Here is a 25057-nt window from a genome sequence, read left to right on the forward strand (position 1 = left end):
TGCAATAACTCCACTGCTGCCTTTAACTTAAATCCAAATAACATGATACACCTGTGCCCTTTGAACTCTGCTGGCCCCACCTGCTTCATACTATTACGTAGACCAGATGGGACCCTAACAGATAAAAAAAAAATACAATATCGGAGCAATCTGTAGCAACAGCTTTTTTCCGTAAAGTAATATTGCCAGAACTTAGATAGCTGTATGCACGTAATCACACATAGGTTACACATTCGCAGGTGATAGAAGGGCATCAGGGTTAAGTCACAGCTCTTGTGAAAAAAAGCAGAACTGATTACCATCACTGTATCTGATATGTTGCTAACAGCTATGCACCTGACAACCACAAGCTGCACCTGACGACAGTCTTGCTCAATTACACCTAGCAGGGTAGGACTCTTAAAATAGTTCAAAACAGCTCGCGAGATCGGAGTTTGGAACCCGTGGGAGAAAAAAAGGTAAGTTCAAAGATTTACAAAGTTTATACAAAATAAACTTTCATATATATTTTTTTAAATATTAGTAAACAAGTTACAAAAATCATAAAGATATTAACTTTACCTTGATTAGAGAAAGTAATTTAGTGAGTTAATATTATTACAGTAACCTAAGGTGAATTGTGAGTTTTCTTTCCGTACGCAGCAGATACAATAACAGGTGAATTACGAGACTGAAGTTATTTGGTTAGATAATGGCATTATTTATACTTAACTAGGTAAAAACACAATTGTGTTGTCTTTATTTTTATTTTGTATATTCTATATTTCCTGCAACTTTATACGAAATAACAAACACTGGAAAGACTGGTTTGACAACTCAGTCTTGTTTGTTTTTTTTTCTTTGTATTTACAATTTCACTGGGTTACTTGTTTGCAGACCTGATATCAATATCATGTCCAGAGTTGCTCGACTGTGAGTCTGCGACAGGTTTGAGAATTACACGAGACAAGTTAATTTTGTTGATAAGGCTGTTGGCTTTTCGTTTGGTGTTTTATTGACATAGCCTACTCAATACGCTTATCTCTAAATAATACTATAGTTTGTGTTCAATGAAATCTGATTTTTAGTATACCAATTTCATCCCTCAAATGTTAACAAAAGCGATGTTTATACTCGTATATATTGCCAGATAGAAGGGATAATGTTGTACCATTACTGTTAAGAAGAGACGCTTATTGGATATTCACTGTCAGAACTATGTAACCAGATGGTCTCAATGAATGTTTTGGATTTGAGTTCTTATCTTTAATTGACACAGTGTAACTATTAATTATAACAACTGTGATTATCAATTAATATATTTTGATTGTTTCCAATGTTTATTGAATTGTTCTGTAAGATGAATTAAAATGAGAAACTAATATGATAAATTGAACATGAATTATGATCTGGTTTTATGCTTAGTATTCTTAATAGATGCATGTAATTGATGTCACATAGATTGACAGGGAACTAATCCTTAATTAGATCTTAAACATTGGATTTCTAATTTAATTGTGATCATTTAAAATGTTAAACAATAGTAATAGTGATGTCATGTCTAGTGCTAATTAATTAATTTATATCTAGATAAGTGCAGTTAATTGAATGATTGGATCATCTCTGTATATAAGCTAGGGTGGTTTCCTTGAATAGTCATAATAATTAACTACCTGACGAAGACACACTGTGGAAACGTGTTGTGGTTTTTTGTCTGTACAGAAAAATATTTGTTCAGTAAAATATATTTTAATCAGAAACTGACAGTGTGTGATCAAGTGTGTCTCTGATTTGGCTGATCCCAGCAAATCAACAAGAAATTAGGTTTGTTCAACTGCACAAAATGAATGCTTGTGACCAACATTTAATTGAGATAGTTTCTTAATGTATTTTATATAGATAGATGGATAGTAGAATTATCTTACCTGCTGTACCTGTAATTGTCTTTGGACACCCACTTCTTTCAAGCATTTTAATTGAATTTGTTCTGTGGTACTTGTTGATTATTGCTCTCATTTTGTGGATTTTGCTATTCCATTGATACTGTTCTGAAGCCCCTTTGTCTTGACCATCATCTGCTGTGTTGCCAAAACATTCTTCTTCAACAGATGTTGGAAATAATTACCTATTTTTTCTGACTATTGACTTTATAATGTAGCTTAATAACTGTGTAATGGTTTTCAATCAATGAATATATTGAATTAGTTGTATTACATTTTACAGACTTAATGCAAAGGTGCCAATACTTTTGTCATGAACAAATATTTAAAATGGCTTGAGTGCGCTTTTTTTATTTTTGTAAAGATGGTTTGTTAAACTACCAGAAATTGTGTATTTTGGTCTTTGTCGTATTAATTGGTGGCTAATGTTCACTAAATGCATTTATTTAACATGTTCTTGAGTTCTTATCTTATGTTAAGTGTAGGATGCAAATACTTTTGTCTGCGACTGTACATATAAGAAGTATGACAGACAACAGAGATTTTTGAAGTTGAAGAATGAAATCCTTTGAAAATGTACTACAAGGGCTCAAGTAAAAATTCAACAGCTGTACCTTCTGGCTAATAATAAAAAGAAAGAAATACAAATATAGCCACTATATGGCTGCTGACAGGATAAACAAAGTTATGAATGGCTGCTAGGATTGATAACCAGTTAATAATTGTTTTACTTTATCTCAATTGTGTTTTACTGATGTGTGTGTTTAAAGGTTACCTTTGTGATACACCGGTTACTGACAAATAGAAAATAAAAAATAGCATAATGGGGTGAATAAACTGCCTTTAAAAAAAATATATATATATTTTTCACATCTGTAGCTGTAAAGCAGTCTCAAGGAAAACCAATCAAAGCTGAAGGATGTCTGATGTGGGCCGACCGTCCAGGAATCGAGACAGAAACCACCAGGCCAGACCTCACAGAGACAGAAGAGACCGGGATGGTCCTCATGAGTACCGGAATGCAAGAGACCCACACCAGGGAGGACCTGCAGCTTCTAGTGACAAGTAGGTGACTTTTCAAGGTGGTGTGTGTCTGGAGGAGAATGACTTTCCATTTGAATTTATAGTGTTGCATACATTTGAAACATGACATATGGGTCATTCACGTGGTGCGAGGCAACGAATCTTCCTACATCAGATAAGTATGCTTATTCCAGTTTCTCAGAACAGGTCACATTTAAGAAGATCATTGCATATGATTATATCATTCCGGTCTCTTAAACAGTGATACATGAGCTTACCCTTTTTACCTTTACATTTCTTTCTTCCTGATCTGTAGCAGAGCTTAAAAATATAATGTCGTACCCATGGCTGCAGGTAATATAAAGGGCATGTTTGTTCGCATCAGAGTAAAAAATCAGATTTTAAATCCCCTACAGTTCAAACTACTTTTGAATGTGTAGTTAACAAACTAAATGGTTCATTAAGGTCTTCTTTTTGAATATGTGGAATGCACATATTCAATAGGCTAGACTATAGGTTCCCTGAAACAGAAATGTAACCATTACCATAAGTGTGTTTACCTTCGAAAGACCCGAAACCTTAATAATATATATTAAAGCTGCTCGACTAACCTGTGACGCAGTCATGACCCGCCCCGAGGACATAAAAGCACTGTGGTCACAGACCTCAACGTCATTTTTCCTGCTGCAATTTTTCATGGAAACTCACATCTATGCCTGTGTTGTAAGGGTCGACCTGAGAAGCCGCCCTTCACACTCTAGTTCCAAAACCAGCATTTTGAGGATCCACAACATTAAGTCTGTAGAGACTAGTTAAGGTATGGGGAGAAGCCCACACCTCTGCATTGCAAAGACTGGTTGACATGGAATGCTGAGATCGTCTTCGGAAAAAGGGCAGGATTGGTGCGGAGCGTAACCTTTGTCCAGGCCTCTATAAAAAAAAATTAAGGAGGCTTTTGCAATGGAGAATGCCTGCATCTCACTCACCTGCTCTGCGGAAGTGATAGCAAGCAAGAAAGCCGCTTTGAGCTATAAATATTTCAGCTCAGCTGAATACATGTGCTGAAATGGAGGCTTCATGAGTGCATTAAGCACCATGTTTAACCTCCAGTGAGGAACAATGTCCTTTATAGGCGGCCGATGCCACAGAGTGCCTTTCAAAAATGGCCCCACCAGGAAGTGAGTTCCTGGAGAGACCAAGTCAATTTTGACATGGCAAACCAAAACAGCAGCCAGATAGATCTTAACATGGAGGGGGATTTCCCCTTCTCAAAAAGATCCTGCAAAAATTGCAGTATAACTGCCATGGGACAGGTGGTGGGGTCAAACCCACGAGGCAGACACCATGTCTGAAAAACACCCCACTTGTACCCATACTGGGAAGGCATGGACGGTGCACTGGCATTTTGCAGGGTGTCAATGACTCTATTAGAAAGCCCCAGATGATTCAAATGGAGCCGCTCAGGGGCCAAACCCACAGCTGCAGGCTCGATGGGTTGGGATGCCATACGGTCCCCCGTGCCTGACTGAGCAGGTTGCAGTGCTTGGGCAGTCTCCACGGCTGGCTGCTCAGGAGCTGCATCCGGGTTGAAAAACAGACTCCTGGACCAATAAAGAGCTACTAGGAGGAGCTTAGCCCGGTACTGTCTGATTTTCTCCAGCCACAGCGGGAGCAGGGCGAGTGGTGGGCAGGCATATAACAGTTGCCTTGGCCACTCGTGTGCCAAGGCATCTACTGCCAGTGGGTTCCTGCCTATTATGGAGAACCAGAGGGGACAGTGGGTTGATTCCTGGGAGGTAAAGAGATCTGACTCTGCTCATCAGAACCTCTGCCAAATGAGGCTCACCACATCGGGCTGAAGCCTCCATTCTGAGGTACTGGGGACCTTGAGAGGAGGTCCGCCGGCCAGTTTGTCACCCCAGACAAGTCTACTACACGTAGTGAGAGGAGGTTCTCATGTGCCCAAATCAAAAGCTTGCAGGCCACATGATGGAGACTGGATGACCTGAGGCCATCCTGGTGGTTGATATAAGCCACCACTGTTGTGTTGTCTGTACAGACAATCGCATGTCTCCCTTGAATCGCCTGCAAAAAATTCTGCAAGGCCAGGTAAACTGCCTGCAGCTAAAGCATTGATGTAGAGACCCTGCCAAGAGGGGTTCCACACACCTTGCATGCCCCAGCCCAGGCAGGATGCGTCCGTGGTGACAACCTTCCTTCTGGTGACACTGCCCATTGCTTCGCTGGGGCATAGATGGGCAGTCTGTTTCCACCAAGAGAGTGCCTTTAGACAGTGATGAGACACTGTCAATAGGCAGCCATGGTTCAACGCGGCTGAAAAACCCTGTTGTTGAACCAGGCCTGCAGAGGGCGCATGCGCAGACGACCCAATGGAAGGGCCTGGGAAGCTGCTGCCGTCAAGCCCTTAAGTCTCTAGAATGTACCTACCGTGACTGCTCTGTTGAGCTGAAAAAGCTCTAAACAGGAGGCTATTCTTTGCACTCTGTCACTCGAGTCCAAGCACACTCCTAGATGGGAGTCTGTCTGAGAAGGCGTTAGCTGGCTTTTCGGATGATTCACCGTAAGGCCCAACCGTTGAAGGTGGCTGGTGACCGGTGATAAGTTCCGTGTGGGCCTCTGCCTGTGATGGAGACTGGGTGCTAATGGGCCAGTCATCCAGATAATTGAGCACTGTGATGCCTTTGAGTCTCAAAGCCAGGATAGCTTCCATGCACTTCGAGAAGGCATGGGGAGCTAGGCAGAAGCTAAATGGCAAGACATGGAACTTGTATGCTGTTCCCTGAAAAGAGAACAGCAGGATGTGGAAATAGGCATCTTTGAGGTCCGCCGTGGTGAGCCAGTCGCCTCTCCTGATTTGACTGTAAGAGCTGTTGCATAGTTAACATTTTGAACCTCCTTCAACTCGGATACAGGTTGACCTGTCTGAGGTTGAGGATCGATCTGAGGCTTGAGCACTAGGAAGTACCTGTAGAACCCTTCTTCCAACTGGAGGGGGTCTATTATGTCAGTAGCCTGTTTTTGCAGCAGAGCTGCTACCTGCTGAGACACCACCACAGCGCCCTGTGGGTCCATGACTGATGTTACATTGACACCCCGAAATGGAGGGGGACTGTGCGTGAACTGCAGTGAGTAGCCTGTCTGAACAGTAGTAAGAACCCAGATGTCTGTGGTGCACTGACGCCAATACTCCAGATGGCTACCCAAAAAAGGACTTTGGTACCGGGTTTGTACAGGTACGGTACTGGGTCGGTTTGGTGACTTTAGTGTGGGTAGCAATGTACAGGGATGCCCACCTGTACAAGCCACTGGCAAAACCACTCGGTTCTCACACGAGACTGAGGGAAGCCTGCTTGTCAGAATGAACCAACAGCCTTCATAATGGTGATGTGAAAGCTGTCACCAAAACGACATCAAGATACTGTGGGAGAGATTGCAAGCAACCACAACCGAAGCACGTGTCTTGGTCCTGCACAGTGCTGCTGAACCCAGCAGCTGCTCTCGCTACACGTGTGCTCGCAGCCAGGGCCGGATTAAGTTTAATGGGGGCCCGGGGCTGTTATCGTTTTGGGGGCCCCTCTTTGCATATTCATTTGCTTCCCTTTTACTGTTTTACTACCACCATGCTCGATTAACATTAATGTAAAATTATTCAGTCTGAACTGATCCATATTTTACCTGATTCGATGTTTGAATTAGTGCCAGTTTTGAAAATGAGCATTGGCAACAACGTTAGTTACTGGCAGTTTCAAATACAAAATGGGAAATGCAAACTGCATACTTGTCGCAATAGCAAGTTATCTGGAAATGTGTTGTCCTTATCTCTTACGAATATGTACATGTATAATAGGTTTATAATAAATATATATGCAGCTAAAAAATGTTTAGCAAATAATACACAGGCAGCAGAGTGGAGTAGTGGTTAGGACTCTTGACTGGAGGGTTGTGGGTTCAATCCCCGGTGGCGACCCTGCTGTTGTACCCTTGAGCAAGGTACTTTTACCTAGATTGCTCCAGTAAAAACCCAACTGTGTAAATGGGTAATTGTATGTAAAATTAATGTGAAATCTTGTAACAAGTCGCCCTGGATAAGGGTGTCTGCTAAGAAATAAATAATAATAACAACAAGGATAGTACACAGCACATTACGGAATGTTGTTGTTTTTTTTATTATGTGTCAGTAGAATCAGCAGAGGTGCACACACAGGAACAATGTATTTTATTTTTTATTTTTTTTGGGGGGACGACCAAATGAGGCAGACTGTTTAAGACAACCTAAAAACTTTATGGAAACCCGGTTTAAGAAAGCTGTACGATATCAGCAAGTCGCACAAAGCCAAATTGGAACTCGGACACAAATATATTGCCTCTGGTATTTTAGTAGAATTGGTAGAATTAGTTTATTTGCATTTGGAACGAGAATTTCTCAGTCTAAAAGAAAACTACATGGCAACAGACACAACTCGAACCTACTACCAAAATAGAGTGAGAAAAATGTGAGACTTGATAAGTGGCACATGACTTGATCACAGGTCAAGTCATGTGATCAGACAGTCCCTGCTCCTCCAATGCAATACGGCTTGGTAAAACAGACTTGTTGTTTCTATCCATACAGTCACACGCTACTTATTCATTTTTTAAATATTGTATTGTAATTATATTTATTTTTGAGACCCCTCAAAATCTGAGGCCCTGGGCTGCAGCCCCTAAAGCCCCTGCTTAAATCTGGCCCTGCTCACAGCACCACGTTGCAGATAGGCCTGCGGTTAGTTGCTGTGTAAACAGAAAAAAAAGAATGAGAATTTATCAACAAAAATACAGTAATTGTAACAATTACGTAAAATAGACAAACTGTCTTGTAATTTTAGCTTAAGCCAAAGCAAGAAATAAATAACTCCAGTTGGAGCTATTGCAGCCTGGGGGGAGAGCACAAAGTCAGCCGACTTATGTTGCTGGATCCCTGGGAAAGAGCGACTCAAGCCACTGGCTTCACACAGGGCACAAGGCCGCAGTGGGATGTAACCAACAGGCTGTAGTGCACAAATACTTAATTGGTAAAAACTAATACAGCAATTATTTAGTATCCCATATAATTTGTGTAAAACACAATAAATGTGAATATGTAGCAGAAAAAGTAACAAGTACTTAAAGATACTTATCTTATCTCTCCTGTCAGGTCAGTTCTTGAAAGGAAAAATTGCGTTGAGGTCTGTGACCGCAATGCTTTTATTTCCTCGGGGGCGGGTCATGACTGCATCACAGGCTTGTCGAGCAGCTTTGATATATCTATTCAGTTTGGGTCTTTCAAAGGTAAACACCCATACGGTAAAGGTTACATTTTGTATGTGAAAGGGAGCTACTGTATAGCTCTGGCCAAAAATGTTGCATCACCTAGAATTTTAGGATTGAGATATAATTTAAAAAAAAAATAACATAATTTAGATATTTTATTTAACATCATGTAATTAAAGAAATGATATCGCAAAAGTCTACCGTAAGCCATAATAGTGATACAGTATTTCATGTTGGATTTCAAAACGTCACATTTTTAAATTTGAAAGCGGTATGTAATTCAATGTTACATTATTCGGCAGGTTTAATTTGACTTTATGAAGCAAAATTAATTCTGTTAATTCTATAGAGCGATGCAAAACTTGACCCATGGCTGTAGTCCTACATCTGTTAAATAGAAATTCACCAGATTAGTACAAAGGGTACTGAATCATTGTGATTTTATTTTGAAGTTTCAATAACACTCTTTCATTTGCATAATTAAATTAATTTGAAGCCTTGTATCCTTTACAATCATCAGAGACAGAACAAGTGCCCATTTGAGAACTGAGAGGTTTTCTCTTTTCATCACAGCCTGCCCTAGCAGCACCCACAAAAGACCTGAGCGATTTAAATCTGCCAGCTGCAGACTCCTGAGGTTAACCTCCAATTCTGCAGGATCACAAAAATGAATGCACACTTAAAAGTACACAACCCACCTCATTTCAACACACACGCACACCCAGAGCAAAGTATTGTTAATGAGAACACTTTTACAAAGATAGTACCCAATATTGAATCTTGGGCCTTGCAATGAAAACGTTTACGGTTTGGAATGTGCACTACGACAAAAACTTTTCTTTGGTTGATATATTTGCAATTGTCCTTCTCTGTATTTATATAAATGCAATTTAATATCAGAAAACACCAGTGTAACATTTGCCCTTGTAATTTATAGCAGCCCATATACTACTCAAAATTTTTACATACAATTTAAAATACAAAAATCTTTTTCAATGTCGTTATAATTTATTTTGTTTCTTTTAATATTTCTTAATTTAGCAGGATTGACTGTTTGTTTTATAGCTATGGATATAACCTTTTGATTTGTATACCTAATTCTGTTTTCCATACTGAATTTACATCATTTGTGTACAGCCCGTATTTTCTGACTTGTGACTGCCTGCTTCTGATTGTTTTTACACTTGGCTGTTTAATGGCTGTGGTGTGAGGCTAGATGCATGAATACAGAAATCTAAACTTGAAAACACTGAAAAATGGAAATCTTCTAAAACTGTAATATTCTTCCTTGTAAAAGATCACAGCCACATCATTATGCAAGACCAGTTGCTTCTGAGCCGATGTATCCAGGGCCACCATCACCAGCCCCTGAGGACTACTTTGAGGCTTCCAGGGAGAGACACCCCACAAAGCCACAGTCAAAGTGCTCCTATGTGTGCTCAAGGAGAGGTATGTGCTTGAATTGCACCTTGTTCATGGGCTATGTTGGTAAGGGCCATAGTAACATTTAAGTGGAATGGTCTAAGATGTTGAATAAATACAAATGAGTACAAGATATTAAATAGAATGTATCTTTGAGTAAATAGCCTCAATTAAAAATAGAATGTATCTTTGACTAAATAACCTCTAATAAAAATAGAATGTATCGTTGAGTAAATAACCTAGAAGGGAGTTTATCTTTAAAATGTGATGTCATCCAAAACTTAGGGTTTAGATGAGGGGACAATACAAACATTACATTTTTACCATTGTAAAAAACATGTTTCATGTTTCAAAACTAAATGAAAGCAGTAAATGAATTGGACTTCATGTTCGATCAACTTCAGTCCTTTTGAACACACCCACTGAAACTAACTTAGTTAGGATCTCCTTTGTGAAGTTTTTGGCATAGGTTTCCTGATCTAAAACCTGTCGGATTGGTATTGACTTCACCAGCCAGACAAAAGAGCTTTGCTTATGACTGATTCGCTACTACTAAAAGAAACAAACTAAAGGTTTGACAGAACTGTCTTCTACTGTCATTATTGTCATCTGAATTTAAAACAATGCAGCTCACCTGTACAGCAAACACAGTGTGAATGAGTATACATATCTTTGTGACTTTGTGTGAATTGTATTACTAATAAAGATACACAGGTGGTGAAATCTGAAGTATAGGGTGTTTTTAGAAATTAAAAACAAGTGCCTTAAGCAGTATGGATATATTGTATGATGTTTTTATTTTATTAATTGAGTAAACTAGGTAGTCAAAAGTGTTGATTATGAACAGTTCGATCATGTATGCCATTCCATGCTTCTCTAGTAACCTTTCCCCCTCAAAAACTTGAAAGCCAACATATGTCATGTGCCTCAAAGTATGTGTGTAGTTTCACAATGTCTGTAGTTTCAGACTGCTTTCCGGAGAATGTAGCATCTCATACCGCAGGTTGATATCTCAATTATATTTGAAGAATTCTGTTACTTTGACATTTTAGGATTTGAAAGCATTGGCAATGATTTCCATTGAGACTGAAATGAAATTACAAAATTGCTCTATTAAATTGTTTAAAAATATTAAACAAAACAGGCTTCTGCTCTTTTGAATATGAGTGCACTTGCAAATTGCTTGTGCTCTTCAACAGTTTTCCATATATTTTCTATTGACCACTCTTATTCACTACTACTGAACAAAAAATAGTTTTGGTTGTACACTAGAGAATAAGTAACAGAGTTCTTAAAAAATTTAAAATCTAGAGTTCCCACGTGTTTCTACAACTGTTTAAATAATGTACCTGTCTTTTCTTTTATTAACATCCTGATAACTTTTTACGCTTAGAACGTTAGTCTGTTTCAAAGCTCTCTTCAAAATGTCTGCTCTAGTGCACTGATAGTGTAAGGATTATTGCCTACGTTGTCAAATGGGTAACACAAGAATAACGATTCAGGATGTGGTTCGGAACAGAAAAGCCAGAACACTTATGTTTATTTTTTATTTATTTATCTTTTTAAATGCAGTGATTTTAGAGGACAGATCTCAAACCCCACTGCACTACAGCAGCCATTTTGAAAAGAGCTTTGAAACAGACTACATTTAAGTGTAAAAAGTTGTCAGGATGTTAATGAAAATAAGAATGACAGGTACTTTATTTACAGTTGTTGCAACACGCTATATTTTTTGGAACCCCACTACTTACTCTTTTAAAATGAGATCAAATAAGGTAATATCTTAGACTTGTCCTACAGATTGTTTTCAGTACTGTTCTCATACTAATAAAAGAAAATAATACGCAAGTCACTCCAATACTCATTATACAGACATAGTCCATTCAAAATAACCCAAGACACTTGTTCCCCCTGGAGAAACATGACTCCAAGTATTTAACACCGGTATAAAAAGGTTTAATTGCCACACTTCAGCGAGCACATTTAATTCCCTATAGCTGTGAGGAAACTAAGCTTAACTAAGTTATTGCGTAATATATATTGCCATCACTTTTCCTATGTAAAATACATAAACCTGTACAGTATTGAATTTAATTGAAAAAAGCGCTTGATCTGCTGTACTTTAAAATGTGGAGGTTGTCTGTGCTGGAGAAATATTTTATAGTCTTGTTTGGGTCTCATTTTATACCTACCAACAAAAAACATGTTAGATATTACTCGGATATTCGGAGTACTGTACCTGTACAGCTGTCTTAAAATATGAGCAATATTTGTTCAGAAAAGTTATGAACTTAGTAAAGCACAAGGCATTGTTAAATTATTTGAGTTTAGTCCTAGAGAAGGATTGCAAAGCTTGCAGTAGTAATACATACATACATACATACATACATACATACATACATACATACATACATACATACATACATACATAATCAATGACAAGGAAACACGATTACAGATTATGGTATTTTATTAACATTTGATGCTAATTCCAGTCCAGTTATCTTGCATCCTTAGATACTGTATTTCCATTTCAGTAGATCTTTTTTGATGTTGGTTATTTGAATGTGCACACAAGTTATTTTGGTAGTGTGTTCCATATTTTGCAAGAAGATGTCGCCCTTGGGAAGATCAATATACTAAAAGTGTGTTTCTCCAACAGGTCAAACCCTTCTCAGTACACATTGCAGGCCTATATCGACAATACTTATATGGTTTATATGTTTTAAATTAATAACTACAAAAATAATCTACCACTCTATACTTCAGTGTAGCTATGAATATGTACCATTGCTCTGAATGGTTGGCATGTAGATGTACAATTGTTAAGGATTTCTGAGGCTGTAGAGCAAGCTATGTGACACTATGGTGTTTTAACAAACATATACTGTGTATATATATGTGTGTATATATATATATATATATATATATATATATATATATATATTTATATATATATATATATATATATATACACACACCACCCACTCGATATATCGCAGGTGTCGAGGTCCAATATAAATCCACTATATATCAAGGGACGCGATATAGCGAGAGACCCATAGAAAAACAAATACTAACAAATAGGCTAACACATACTGTACAACCACTCCCTCATTTTATCAGGGGTGTCAGGATCCAGTACAAATGCTCTACACAACCTGCTTTTTCTCATTTTTTGTATAAAAAGCAGCACACCATTTTAATTCGTACAGCAGAGGGCAATTGCTTCTCATCAATTAATTTTTTTTTATGAGTCTTCTCCTTCCTGAAATGCACAAACCCGCTGCATTGAAAGACTCCATTCCTGACATAGGAGGCTGACATCAGTGACTTTTGCTAGTGCATTACTGCCAGAAGTGAACACCTTGTTGGCTAAAATAAAAACTGCTTCAGCAAGTAGATATTTAATTTGCTTTGTGTTATTGTGCAATGTGTGTGTATATGATAACAGTACGATATTAATGGTTTGTTTTTAATTGTTTTGTATATTGTTTTATGTTTGATGTGCAGTGCGAAATAAAACCAACAGTAATTCTAAGTGCCTATGTATATTGCAGCTAAGGCATAGGCAGTTAGACTATAAAAATGGGGAGCCAACTCCCGGACCGCGATATATCCAAATCTGCAGTATAGCGAAGGGCAATGTAACGCGGGGTGGGTGTGTGTATATGTATGTGTGTGTGTGTGTGTGTGTGTGTGTGTGTGTGTATATATATATATATATATATATATATATATATATATATATATATATATATATATATATATATATATATATATCTCTATATATATATATATATATATATATATATATATCAGTGCCTTGCAAAAGTATTCAGACCCCTGACCAATTCTCTCATATTGTAAGGTGACATTGGTTTTATGTTGGGGAAATATTTTTAAGAAAAATAAAAAACTGAAATATCTTGCATGCATAAGTACTCAACCCCTGTGCTGTGGAAGCTCCCAGTTTACACCAATGAAAGAAATTGCCCTAACGAGGATACAATTCCCTTACCATTGGCCTCCACCTGTGAACCATTAAAGTTGCCAAGAAGAATGGGCCAAAATCACTCAGACACTGTGTGCAAAGCTGGTACATACTTACCCCAAAAGACTTAAAACTGTTATTGCAGCGAAAGGTGGCTCTACCAAATATTAATGTGAGGGGGTTGAATACTTATGCAAGCAAGATATTTCAGTTTTTTATTGTGGTCAGGGGTCTGAATACTTTTGCAAGGCACTAATATATATATATATATATATATATATATATATAAATAAATAAATTACACACACACATAGTTGTAGTCAAAAGTTTACATACCCCAACAGAAATTTATGATTTCTAGACATTTCTCAAAAAAATTATAGAAAAAAACTTTTGTAAGTTTTGCTTTTTGTGGATGAATTTTGTTTTTCGCAAAACTCTAAAAATGCTGATTCAAAAGTATTCATACCCTTACAAAGACAATGAAATTAATAGCTAGTTGAGGCACCTTTTAGCAATAATAACCTCTTTTAAACAATTAGGATATTTGTCAATGAGCTTTTGGCATGATTTTTAGTGATTTTTGACCATTCTTCAACGCACAATTGTTCCAGTTTATTAAAATTCCGAGGACTTCTCTTGTGCACAGCCGCCTTCAACTCATACCAAAGATTCTCAATCAGATTTAGATCAGGACTTTGACTAGGCCATTCCAGAACCTTGATTTTATTCTTCAACCATTCTGAAGTAGATTTTGATGTGTGTTTTGGATCGTGGTTGTGTTGGAAGGTCCAGTTGTTCTTTAAACCAAGTTTTATAACGGAGGGTTCCAGATGATTGGCCAATATCTTTTGGTATGCTAGGGAATCCATTTTACCATGTATTGGAACTAAATTTCCTGTGCCATTAGAGGAAAAATAGCCCCATAGAAGGATATTGCCACCTCCATGCTTGACAGTAGGTAGGGTGTTTTCTTTGTATGTCTGACCAGACTTTCTCCAAATGTAATGACTATCAGCGTGACCAAATAGCTCGAGTTTTGTTTCATCACGCCACAAAACCTTTGACCAAAACTCATATCCATCATTCAAATGCCATTTTGCAAACTAAGTGATTTGCCCTTGTGACGTTTTCCTAAGAGTGGCGTTTTCCTTGCCCTGCGACCATTGAGATCTTCACCATGCAATACTCGACCTGTGGTTGAAATGGAAACCCCAGTCCCACTTGCAGCCAATGCACATTGTATGTCTTTGGCAGTCAATCTCAGATTGTTATTAACCTTCCTCACCATTCTTCTGCTTGTTCTTGGTGAAAGAATCTTCCTTTCTTTCAGACCAAGGGAGCGTTGTGACAGTACCATGAGTCTTGTACTTCTTGATAACAGAAACAATAGTTGAAATTGAGATACTCACTCAAATGCTTGGAAAACGTTTTGTATCCTTCTCCAGCTTTTTTCTGCCTAAGGTCTTCAGATGGCTCTTTACTTTTTTCCCATATTGAATTATTGGTAATGACAGCAATCATCCTATGCCTAACCCTTTTATACTCTAAGAATGCTCACCTACAACCCAGCCTTTTCTAGACTTTTCTAGAATTAGGTTCGGCATTATCATTTTGAAATTTCTAGCACCTTGTAGACAATACTATCCTAGCATCAAAGTGTATAAATACTTTTGAATTGGCATTTTTGGAGTGTTGCAAAAAAAAAAAATATTCTAGACATCTATTTCTTGTAACTTTTTTTTTTTTTTTTTTTCCCTCATCCACAAAAGCAAAAGATTTTTCCTAAAATTGTTTGTTTGTTCGGAGCAATGCACAGTTGCAACCCAGCTTGCTTTACACCTCTGCTTGTGATGCAGCTAGGTCAGGCAGTTTTGAGGAAGTTAGTGCTGTGTGGATGGCTAGATGAGTCTACAGGGGTTTCTCAGTGCAGTAACCCACTGCTTTGGCTGAATCAAGAGTACTCAGTTGTGGTATGTTCGACTCGTTGCTGGTCTCAATCGCTCCGTAAACAGTGCTGACATAAACAGCAACGATAGCCTGTTAGTGATCAAGCATTAAAAAATAGTAATGCGTGGATAGTGAACTTTGCCTCCTTTTCTGTATCTTTTCATTATCAACGGGTTATGTCAGCTCTGTTTACGGAGCGATTGAGACCAGCATGGAGGCTTCATTCATTTTAATTACAATAAATGGAAATGTTCAAAACCTCGAGTTTTAATGTTTTCAACAAATATAACCATGCTTGAGGGACTATTTTGTCTCTGAAGCAGAAGGATAAATAATAACTGTTTTGATTTTTTTAACTTGGAGATATTCTCCATGTATGCATTTTCTTCTCCATGTATGCATTTTCTTCCCAAATTGGTTTGCAACGTGATCCATAATCTATGCTGCCGCTTCCTTTTTGTAATTATGTAACCTTTCCATGGACCACCTGAAGGGAGGCGGCGGACGACCAGTGGTCCATGGACCACAGATTGAGAACCACTGGCTTAGACGGCACAGGAAATAGAAATAAAAACATTTTCTCATAATATCTCTTACACTAAATAAAATGTCAAAGAAACTGAAGCAGGGGGCTCCTGAGTGGCGCATCTGGTAAAGGCACTCCACGTGGAGTGCAGGATGCGCCCTATAGCCTGGACGTCGCCAGTTCGAATCCAGGCTATTCCATTGCCGACCGTGGATGGGAGTTCCCAGGGGGCGGCGCACAATTGGCCTCTGATGCTGTAGCTCCGAGGGGGCTGCATGGTGAGTCTGCAGTGTGAAAAGAAGCGGTCAGCTGACGGCACACACTTCAGAGGACTGCGTATGTTCGTCTTCGCCACTCCTGAGTCAGCAAGTTGTCTTCCCTGGCATTTGATTAATATACAGTGCCGTGAAAAAGTATTTGCCCCCTGTCTGATTTTCTGCATTTTTGCATATTTTTGACACTGAATGTTATCAGATCTTCAACCAAAACCTAATATTAGATAAAAGGGACCCTGAGTGAACAAATAACACAAAAATTTGATACATATTTCATTTATTTATTAAAGAAAGTTATGCAACACCCAATGCCCCCCGTGTGAAAAAGTAATCTCCCCCTTAGGCTCAATAACTGGTTACGCCACCTTTAGCAGCAATAACTGTAGTTATTGATTAGTCTCTCACAGTGCCGTGGAGGAATTTTTGCCCACCGCCATGCAGAACTGCTTCAACTCAGTGACATTTGTGGGTTTTCGAGCATGAACTGCTTGTTTCAGGTCCTGCCACAATATCTCAATGGGGTTTAGGTCTGTACTTTGATTAGGCCATTCCAAAACCTTAAATTTCTTGTTCTTCAACCATTCTGATGTAGACTTGCTTGTGTGTTTCGGATCATTGTCTTGCTACATGACCCAGCTGCGCTTCAGCTTCAGCTCACGGACGGATGGCCTGACATTATCCTGTAGAATTCTCTGATATAGAGCAGAATTCATGGTTCCTTCAATGATGGCAAGGCTTCCAGGTCCTGATGCAGCAATGCATCCCCAAACCATGACACTACCACCACCATGCTTGACCGTTGGTATGAGGTTCTTATTGTGGAATGCAGTGTTTGGTTTTCGCCAGACATAACAGGGCCCATGTCGGCCAAAAAGTTCCACTGTCCATAGAACATTGTTCCAGAACTCTTGAGGATCATCCAGGTGCTTTTTGACAAACTTGAGACGAGCATTCATGTTCTTCTTAGTGAGCAATGTTTTCCGCCTTGCTACTCTGCCATGAATCCCATTTTTGTCCAGTGTCTTTCTGATGGTGGAGTCATGAACACTGACCTTAGCCGAGGCGAGAGAGGCCTGCAGATCCATGGATGTTGTTCTAGGGTTCTTTGTGACTTCCTGGACGATTTTACACCTTGCTCTTGGAGAGATTTTGGCAGGACGGCCACTCCTGGGAAGATTCACTACTGTCCCAAACTTTCTCCATTTGGACAATATGGCTCTGACTGTGGTTCGGTGGAGCCCCAGAGCCTGAAATGGCTTTGTAACCCTTTCCAGACTGATAGGCATCAACTTTTTTCCGGAGGACTTCAGGAATTTCTTTTGTTTCGTGGCATGATGTGCCTCTAGAACTTGTGTGCTGACAACTTCACACTGATGGTAAGGGCCAAAGTTAGTCAGATTTATACTGGCCAGGGCTGGCCCAAATCAGGCCTGGTTGTTAACCAAAGTACTCAAACAGCTGACCCTAATTATCCCTTTAATTGGGCTTAACTAGGGGGGGCAATCACTTTTTCACACCTGAAGATTGCATGTTTGATTACCTTGCACACCAAACAAATGAAAGAAGCACCAAACTTTGGTGTCATTTTTTCTCTCAGACTCTATATACTACTACAACCCACAAAAAATCTGACGAAATACAATGTGAAAAATGTGAAAAAATGCAGGAATTCAGACGGGGCAAAACACTTTCACGGCACTGTAGTCCTATTTCCTGGCATTGTATGTATATACTTCAGTCACTGGCATGTTATGCACACAGAAAATAGTTCTCTGGCATTTAATGTACAGAGTTCTCTGGCATTTAATGTATAATGTTCCCTGGAATTGTATGGCGTTAGTTCTCTGGCACATTGATTGTATATAGTTCCCCTCCTGCAATTTAAATAAAAAACACCCACTACATGAAAACAAAGCATGCAAAAGCAATTTGTGTGCAACATATACACGTTTCCTCATATTGTCCCCGTTTAAAAATGTTGGCCACCATAAAAGTTCACTTGGCCACCAGGTTTTGAAAGCTAGTAGCCAAATGGCTACCAGCATACAAAGTGATTTGTCCCACCCTGCTTGCCTCTCATTAGTGATTGTATTTTTTTTTTTTTCAAGAGAAAGAGATATATAATTTTAACCGATTGGGATATGTTTTTTTGACTCCTGTTTGAATGATGAACTTAAGACACTGAGGGATAGATGTACTAAAGTACTTGCAAACAAGTCTGAAGTCTCGGGTGAAATGTACTAAACATGTGCAATGCTGTTAGCAGCTTTTTAGGGAATGCTTTGTGGCAGCAGTTTTTCTTTGCGGTTCAAGCTTGGATGAATATGTAATTATGGGTGTTCCTGCATAAATTCGCAAACAGGGGGTGGAGATAGTGCAAATGAGTGTTCTCAAATATTATAATGAAGTACTAAAGCTGACGGCAATTGCGACACTTACAATTGCATCAATTTGTTAAGAACTTTTGAAAGTATGTTTTAAACAGTTGCAATTGTTGCTGGCATTTCCCAGTCTGCTTTTTCTCGTGCATTGTCAGTTGTGCTCAATACATTTTTGAGGCGAACACCCAAATACTGATTTTTCCCTAAAAGCAGGGTGTACTTTAAAAGCTTTAAACAAATTTCTATGACATTTCTGGTTTCCCATGTTGGGAGCAATAGACTGCACACATGTGCCGCTAACCCCTCCAGCTCATTCTGAGCATCTGTATAGGAATAGGAAACACACCTATTCTATTAATGTTCTATTAATGTGCAGGTGGTTTGTAATTATGCACAATTTAGCACTGCACCACTGACTAACTTAAATAGAAATGGACAGTATACATTTGGCTCATAGGCTACTCATGATAATACAAATTAGTGGTATAATGCAAAACTTGTTGCTGGTCCCTTAATTCGTATTAACGAGAATTGACTGTCTTCCTGTAAGTATCATAATTGGTCAATGCAGCCCCATGAACTATTTTGTGTTAACTGACTGACTAGGATTCTAATTAGGCCAAGTTTAATAACAATAATAATAATGCTAATGTCATTTAGTTTCAATTTAAAAGCAATGTGTACAATGCAGCAGCAGGATTTATTTTGTTACCGCTAGCCTACAGGCTAATGTGAAAAGTGTGCTAGGTATTCATTTGATTTTACTACTGTACTGTATAGGCCTATGTGACAGAAATACAATGATTCTTGGTTGTAAATTTTCCTCCCGACCTGTAAGGGTGCTAAGCAGTGAGAACAGAGTTCCTTGGACGGGCTGGTCTGACAGTTCTTTCCCAGGGTTCAAGGGAAGTCGGCCAGCCAGGAAGGGGGCGAGACTCCGTTGCAATAACGCACTGACCCGGAAGGGAAACGACGTGGCAGCCGCAGATTGGAGAGGCGGTTGCGCTCGTTCACCAAGGGGTCATGTGTGACAGCATAAAAGGGGACGGAGAATCGTAATCTGTTCCTTTGCTTTGTTTTTTATTATACAGTGCCTTGCGAAAGTATTCGGCCCCCTTGAACTTTGCGACCTTTTGCCACATTTCAGGCTTCAAACATAAAGATATGAAACTGTAATTTTTTGTGAAGAATCAACAAGAAGTGGGACACAATCATGAAGTGGAACGAAATTTATTGGATATTTCAAACTTTTTTAACAAATAAAAAACTGAAAAATTGGGCGTGCAAAATTATTCAGCCCCCTTAAGTTAATACTTTGTAGCGCCACCTTTTGCTGCGATTACAGCTGTAAGTCGCTTGGGGTATGTCTCTATCAGTTTTGCACATCGAGAGACTGAAATTTTTGCCCATTCCTCCTTGCAAAACAGCTCGAGCTCAGTGAGGTTGGATGGAGAGCATTTGTGAACAGCAGTTTTCAGTTCTTTCCACAGATTCTCGATTGGATTCAGGTCTGGACTTTGACTTGGCCATTCTAACACCTGGATATGTTTATTTGTGAACCATTCCATTGTAGATTTTGCTTTATGTTTTGGATCATTGTCTTGTTGGAAGACAAATCTCCGTCCCAGTCTCAGGTCTTTTGCAGACTCCATCAGGTTTTCTTCCAGAATGGTCCTGTATTTGGCTCCATCCATCTTCCCATCAATTTTAACCATCTTCCCTGTCCCTGCTGAAGAAAAGCAGGCCCAAACCATGATGCTGCCACCACCATGTTTGACAGTGGGGATGGTGTGTTCAGGGTGATGAGCTGTGTTGCTTTTACGCCAAACATAACGTTTTGCATTGTTGCCAAAAAGTTCGATTTTGGTTTCATCTGACCAGAGCACCTTCTTCCACATGTTTGGTGTGTCTCCCAGGTGGCTTGTGGCAAACTGTAAACAACACTTTTTATGGATATCTTTAAGAAATGGCTTTCTTCTTGCCACTCTTCCATAAAGGCCAGATTTGTGCAGTATACGACTGATTGTTGTCCTATGGACAGAGTCTCCCACCTCAGCTGTAGATCTCTGCAGTTCATCCAGAGTGATCATGGGCCTCTTGGCTGCATCTCTGATCAGTCTTCTCCTTGTATGAGCTGAAAGTTTAGAGGGACGGCCAGGTCTTGGTAGATTTGCAGTGGTCTGATACTCCTTCCATTTCAATATTATCGCTTGCACAGTGCTCCTTGGGATGTTTAAAGCTTGGGAAATCTTTTTGTATCCAAATCCGGCTTTAAACTTCTCCACAACAGTATCTCGGACCTGCCTGGTGTGTTCCTTGTTCTTCATGATGCTCTCTGCGCTTTAAACGGACCTCTGAGACTATCACAGTGCAGGTGCATTTATTCGGAGACTTGATTACACACAGGTGGATTCTATTTATCATCATTAGTCATTTAGGTCAACATTGGATCATTCAGAGATCCTCACTGAACTTCTGGAGAGAGTTTGCTGCACTGAAAGTAAAGGGGCTGAATAATTTTGCACGCCCAATTTTTCAGTTTTTTATTTGTTAAAAAAGTTTGAAATATCCAATAAATTTCGTTCCACTTCATGATTGTGTCCCACTTGTTGTTGATTCTTCACAAAAAATTACAGTTTCATATCTTTATGTTTGAAGCCTGAAATGTGGCAAAAGGTCGCAAAGTTCAAGGGGGCCGAATACTTTCGCAAGGCACTGTATTAAACTGAGAAGGACTGTGAGAGACCCCCCTGTACGAGAAAGCATTATCGTGTTTTTTGTTTATCTGTGTGTAATCGTCTTGTTTGTAACACTACACTAGACGGCTAACACGATTCCAGAGCTGTTGCCGAGTGCCAGCACTAAAGCCGGAACAGCACTGTACTACTGTCACAACAGTAACCTGTATCACTCACCACGAGCACTACTGCAGTCACCCAGGACTAGTGACCGTGTGTGTATAATTGTGAGGTGGATACGTGTTGGGTTATTATTCTCTGGGTGTGCAAACCCGTTATTGCTTATTATTGTTGTTATCGGTCACCAGACCTGGATACAAAACAAAAATAAAAGTATTATTTTCCAAACCGGATTCAACCTCTCTGTCTGTTTCATTAACGGACTGCATCACCCCTGCACCTGCATCCACTCAGCCACTTTGTCACAGCCTACTATACAGATTTATATTTTTACATAATGTAATGTGTACCTGCTCAAAACACATTAGTGTTCTTTCAGCGCAATGATTTATACATTTTAAAATACATTGAGCACTATAAATGTATGTGTGTGCAATTTTTTTATTGAATTTTTTTTAAACTTGATACCTCATTAACATATTTTCTCTCCGTCCATATGACAAAATGTATACTTTGCGAATTGTTGCAACAGAAATGCAAATTGTGGTATGTTTACGCTGCGACTGGCCCATCTATCCCTGGTAATTTTTTTTTTTTTTTATTTATTTATTTTTTAAAGAATGGTGTTCTGGTTAAATATAATAATTAAAAAGCATTCCAATGAAACAAGTATCAGACTATAAATGCATTTTTTTGCAATAATCTAGGAGACAGATGTATGCAGAGAAAATAAACTGAAATCCCTAAAGGGATTATATGGTACTTCTCTGCTTAAATTGAGGTTGCTTTGATCTGTTTCAGATTCAGGCTCTGCTGATAAATGATTATTTATTAAATGACTATTCACAACATGCTTATCTATTCACCTCTGAGAAGGATAGTGTTAATAGTTTTTACATTCTAAAAACTTTAATCTGAAAATAACAAAGCTTTTGAGATTAGGGTTACCTGATTGAAATTATACTTAATAACCTGAGGCCTTTATATTGACACTGTTGACTATAGATTTGTTAGCACTAAAACACCAAATTACCTACAGCAGTCGCCGAGATCATAGTTAATTACATTCATTAGATTCATTTAGTGAGTTTAAATCTTTGTTTTTGTTTGTTTATTTAGCAGACGCCTTTATCCAAGGTGACTCACAGAGACTAGGGTGTGTGAACTATGCATCAGCTGCAGAGTCACTTACAACTACGTCTCACCCGAAAGACGGAGCACAAGGAGGTTAAGTGACTTGCTCAGGGTCACACAATGAGTCAGTGGCTGAGGTGGGATTTGAACCGGGGACCTCCTGGTTACAAACTATTTTCTTTAACCACTGGACCACACAGCCTCCTTTACTGTTACAGCCATTTTTAAAAGCCTTTTTAAACAAGCCTGAAATAACAGTTGCAGTACACTAAAGGAAATCTTATGCGTTTGTAGATGGTGTACATCGCTATCTCACAATGAATAGGATTTTTTACATTTAAGTACAACTCTAAACAGATCCTGAACCAGTGTGGGATAGAAATCAACAATGTACTAGGTTGCTGCCTTGTATTAGAACATAATGTTTATCGCCACAAATTTGAGTTGGTGGTTTCAAATGGAAACGCTTAAGTCATATTATTTTTGTTTCCAAGGATACAATACAATTTTAGTCCTGTTGCAGTTTATTAAATTTGTAGTGTAATTTTTGCCCCAGGCTTCAGGGATTTAGCGCAGATGGTTGTATGTATGCATGTGACATATCCTTTTTTGAACAAGATTCCAAGAAATGCTCTCGCTAAGCATCAACTACATTTAAAGGGCTTTTAAAATGTTTATTATAGTTAAAAACCCTACATTAATATATCTATTGTATTTATTTGCAGGTATAGTTCACATGGCTGCGATAGGGACTACTATAATTGTGCTGATCTGTGTGGCAGTCGCCCAGGCAGTCATGTCTGGATTCTCATCAATGGGGGGTCTGGCAACTGGCAGTTTCAGCCTGAATTCGGATATCAACCCTTTCCAGGGCACAGAGCTGCAGGAGGTGCGTGACTTGGACATGCAGTACAGCCAGATGCGAGCCCCTGGGGTTTACGGAGGGGCCCCTTTCAGCATTGTGATGGGAGTCATTACCCTTTTCTTTCTGATCAGTGGCGCCAAGCCCCTTTGCAGCATCCCAATAAAGCTGCTTGTCTTTGAGTTTTTCTTCGACGTGCTGGCTTGTGTGGGCTACATTGTAGCAGTTGGCCTTTACCTCCATTTTGTCATTCAGGTGAATGCCACAGATGTGTGTAAGAAAAGGGAACGGCTGTATGCACGCCAAGGATACACCTGGATGAACTGCGATGTGCAGGGAGGCGATGCAGCAGTTGCCCTCTTTGGTCTAATAACTTCCATTCTGTACTTTGTGGGGTCGATACTCTGTGCACTGACCATCAGGCTTGCCAAGGCTATCCAGAGGGATATGTATCTGGAACAAAATCAGCCTGAACCTGAGGGAAGAAGTCAAAACGGGAAGCAAAGGGATCACGGTCATCGCCGTCATCAACGAAATATTGACCCTGATTTGCCAGTTTCTACACTTGTGTAAAGGATTTTTTGTGGACTAGCTGCTGGAAGGCTTTTATTTTCCTTATATGTTTTTTTTGTTTGTTTGTTTTTTTTAAGTCAGTGAATGGGTAAACTTTATTGCCACTGCCTTATTTTAAGTTTATAAGCAAATCATGATTTCCCATCCATTAGTGGCTGTTGTAATATTTTCCAATCCATTATGAAATGCAGTGCAACAGTGTACTGTTCTTGGGGATGCTGGGGTTTCTCTGTCCTTGAATCATTAATATTAAAAACTGAATTTAGACATTACATATTCCTTGTTTGAATCTAAAATGTACCATTGATATTGTTTTATTACTGTTCTTAAAATAAGGTACTGTAAACTTAAATACTACTACTTTATTTATTTTTTTGTATAAATAAAATGTTCATGAAGCCACACTATTACTGTATTTAATCTACTGGTTTTTATATTAAAATAAGTATACTAATTATTAACAGCAAATATCTTGCACAAAATGTAACCTTACCAACTATTTGCAATATCTAGTACCAGCTTCAGAAACACATTAGGACATCCACTTAGAAATCAACACCTTTTTTCCTACTGTACTGTAGAGTAACAAAAAGTACACCAGATTACATTTGTTTTGTATAACAAATTGTATCATAAAATGTATAAATGTTGTAAATGCCTCAGCAAAAGAAAAAAAAGAATGTTCTACATAAAGTAAAAACATCATGAAACTGTTATTGGTATCATTTTTTACGAAAGGATAACGGTTACTATTTTGGTTTTATCTTAAAAATATGTACAGCTGTTTACCATGCTGCAATATATGAATGCTGCTGAAGGGGGCAGTCGAC

The 25057-nt window shown here is 38.9% G+C and overlaps 1 protein-coding gene across 2 annotated transcripts; it reads left to right on the top strand.

Moving 5' to 3' along the window:
• The first annotated feature begins 189 nt into the window (after window positions 1-189).
• LOC117400370 (MARVEL domain-containing protein 3-like) lies at window positions 190-24941 on the top strand. Of its 2 annotated transcripts, none has more exons than XM_034000225.3 (4): window positions 190-458; window positions 2799-2984; window positions 9550-9701; window positions 23518-24941. In XM_034000225.3, exons 2-4 carry the CDS (start codon window positions 2839-2841, stop codon window positions 24225-24227), a joined length of 1008 nt encoding a protein of 335 aa, XP_033856116.1. In that variant the 5' UTR covers window positions 190-458; window positions 2799-2838; the 3' UTR covers window positions 24228-24941. The 2 variants fall into 2 exon arrangements, with proteins under 2 accessions (XP_033856116.1, XP_058878616.1); XM_059022633.1 differs by lacking the exon at window positions 190-458 and adding an exon at window positions 1680-1803.
• The last annotated feature ends 116 nt before the right edge of the window (window positions 24942-25057 follow it).

Source organism: Acipenser ruthenus, chromosome 4 (genome assembly GCF_902713425.1).
Source record: "Acipenser ruthenus chromosome 4, fAciRut3.2 maternal haplotype, whole genome shotgun sequence".
In the NCBI taxonomy this organism is placed as follows: Eukaryota; Metazoa; Chordata; class Actinopteri; order Acipenseriformes; family Acipenseridae; genus Acipenser; species Acipenser ruthenus.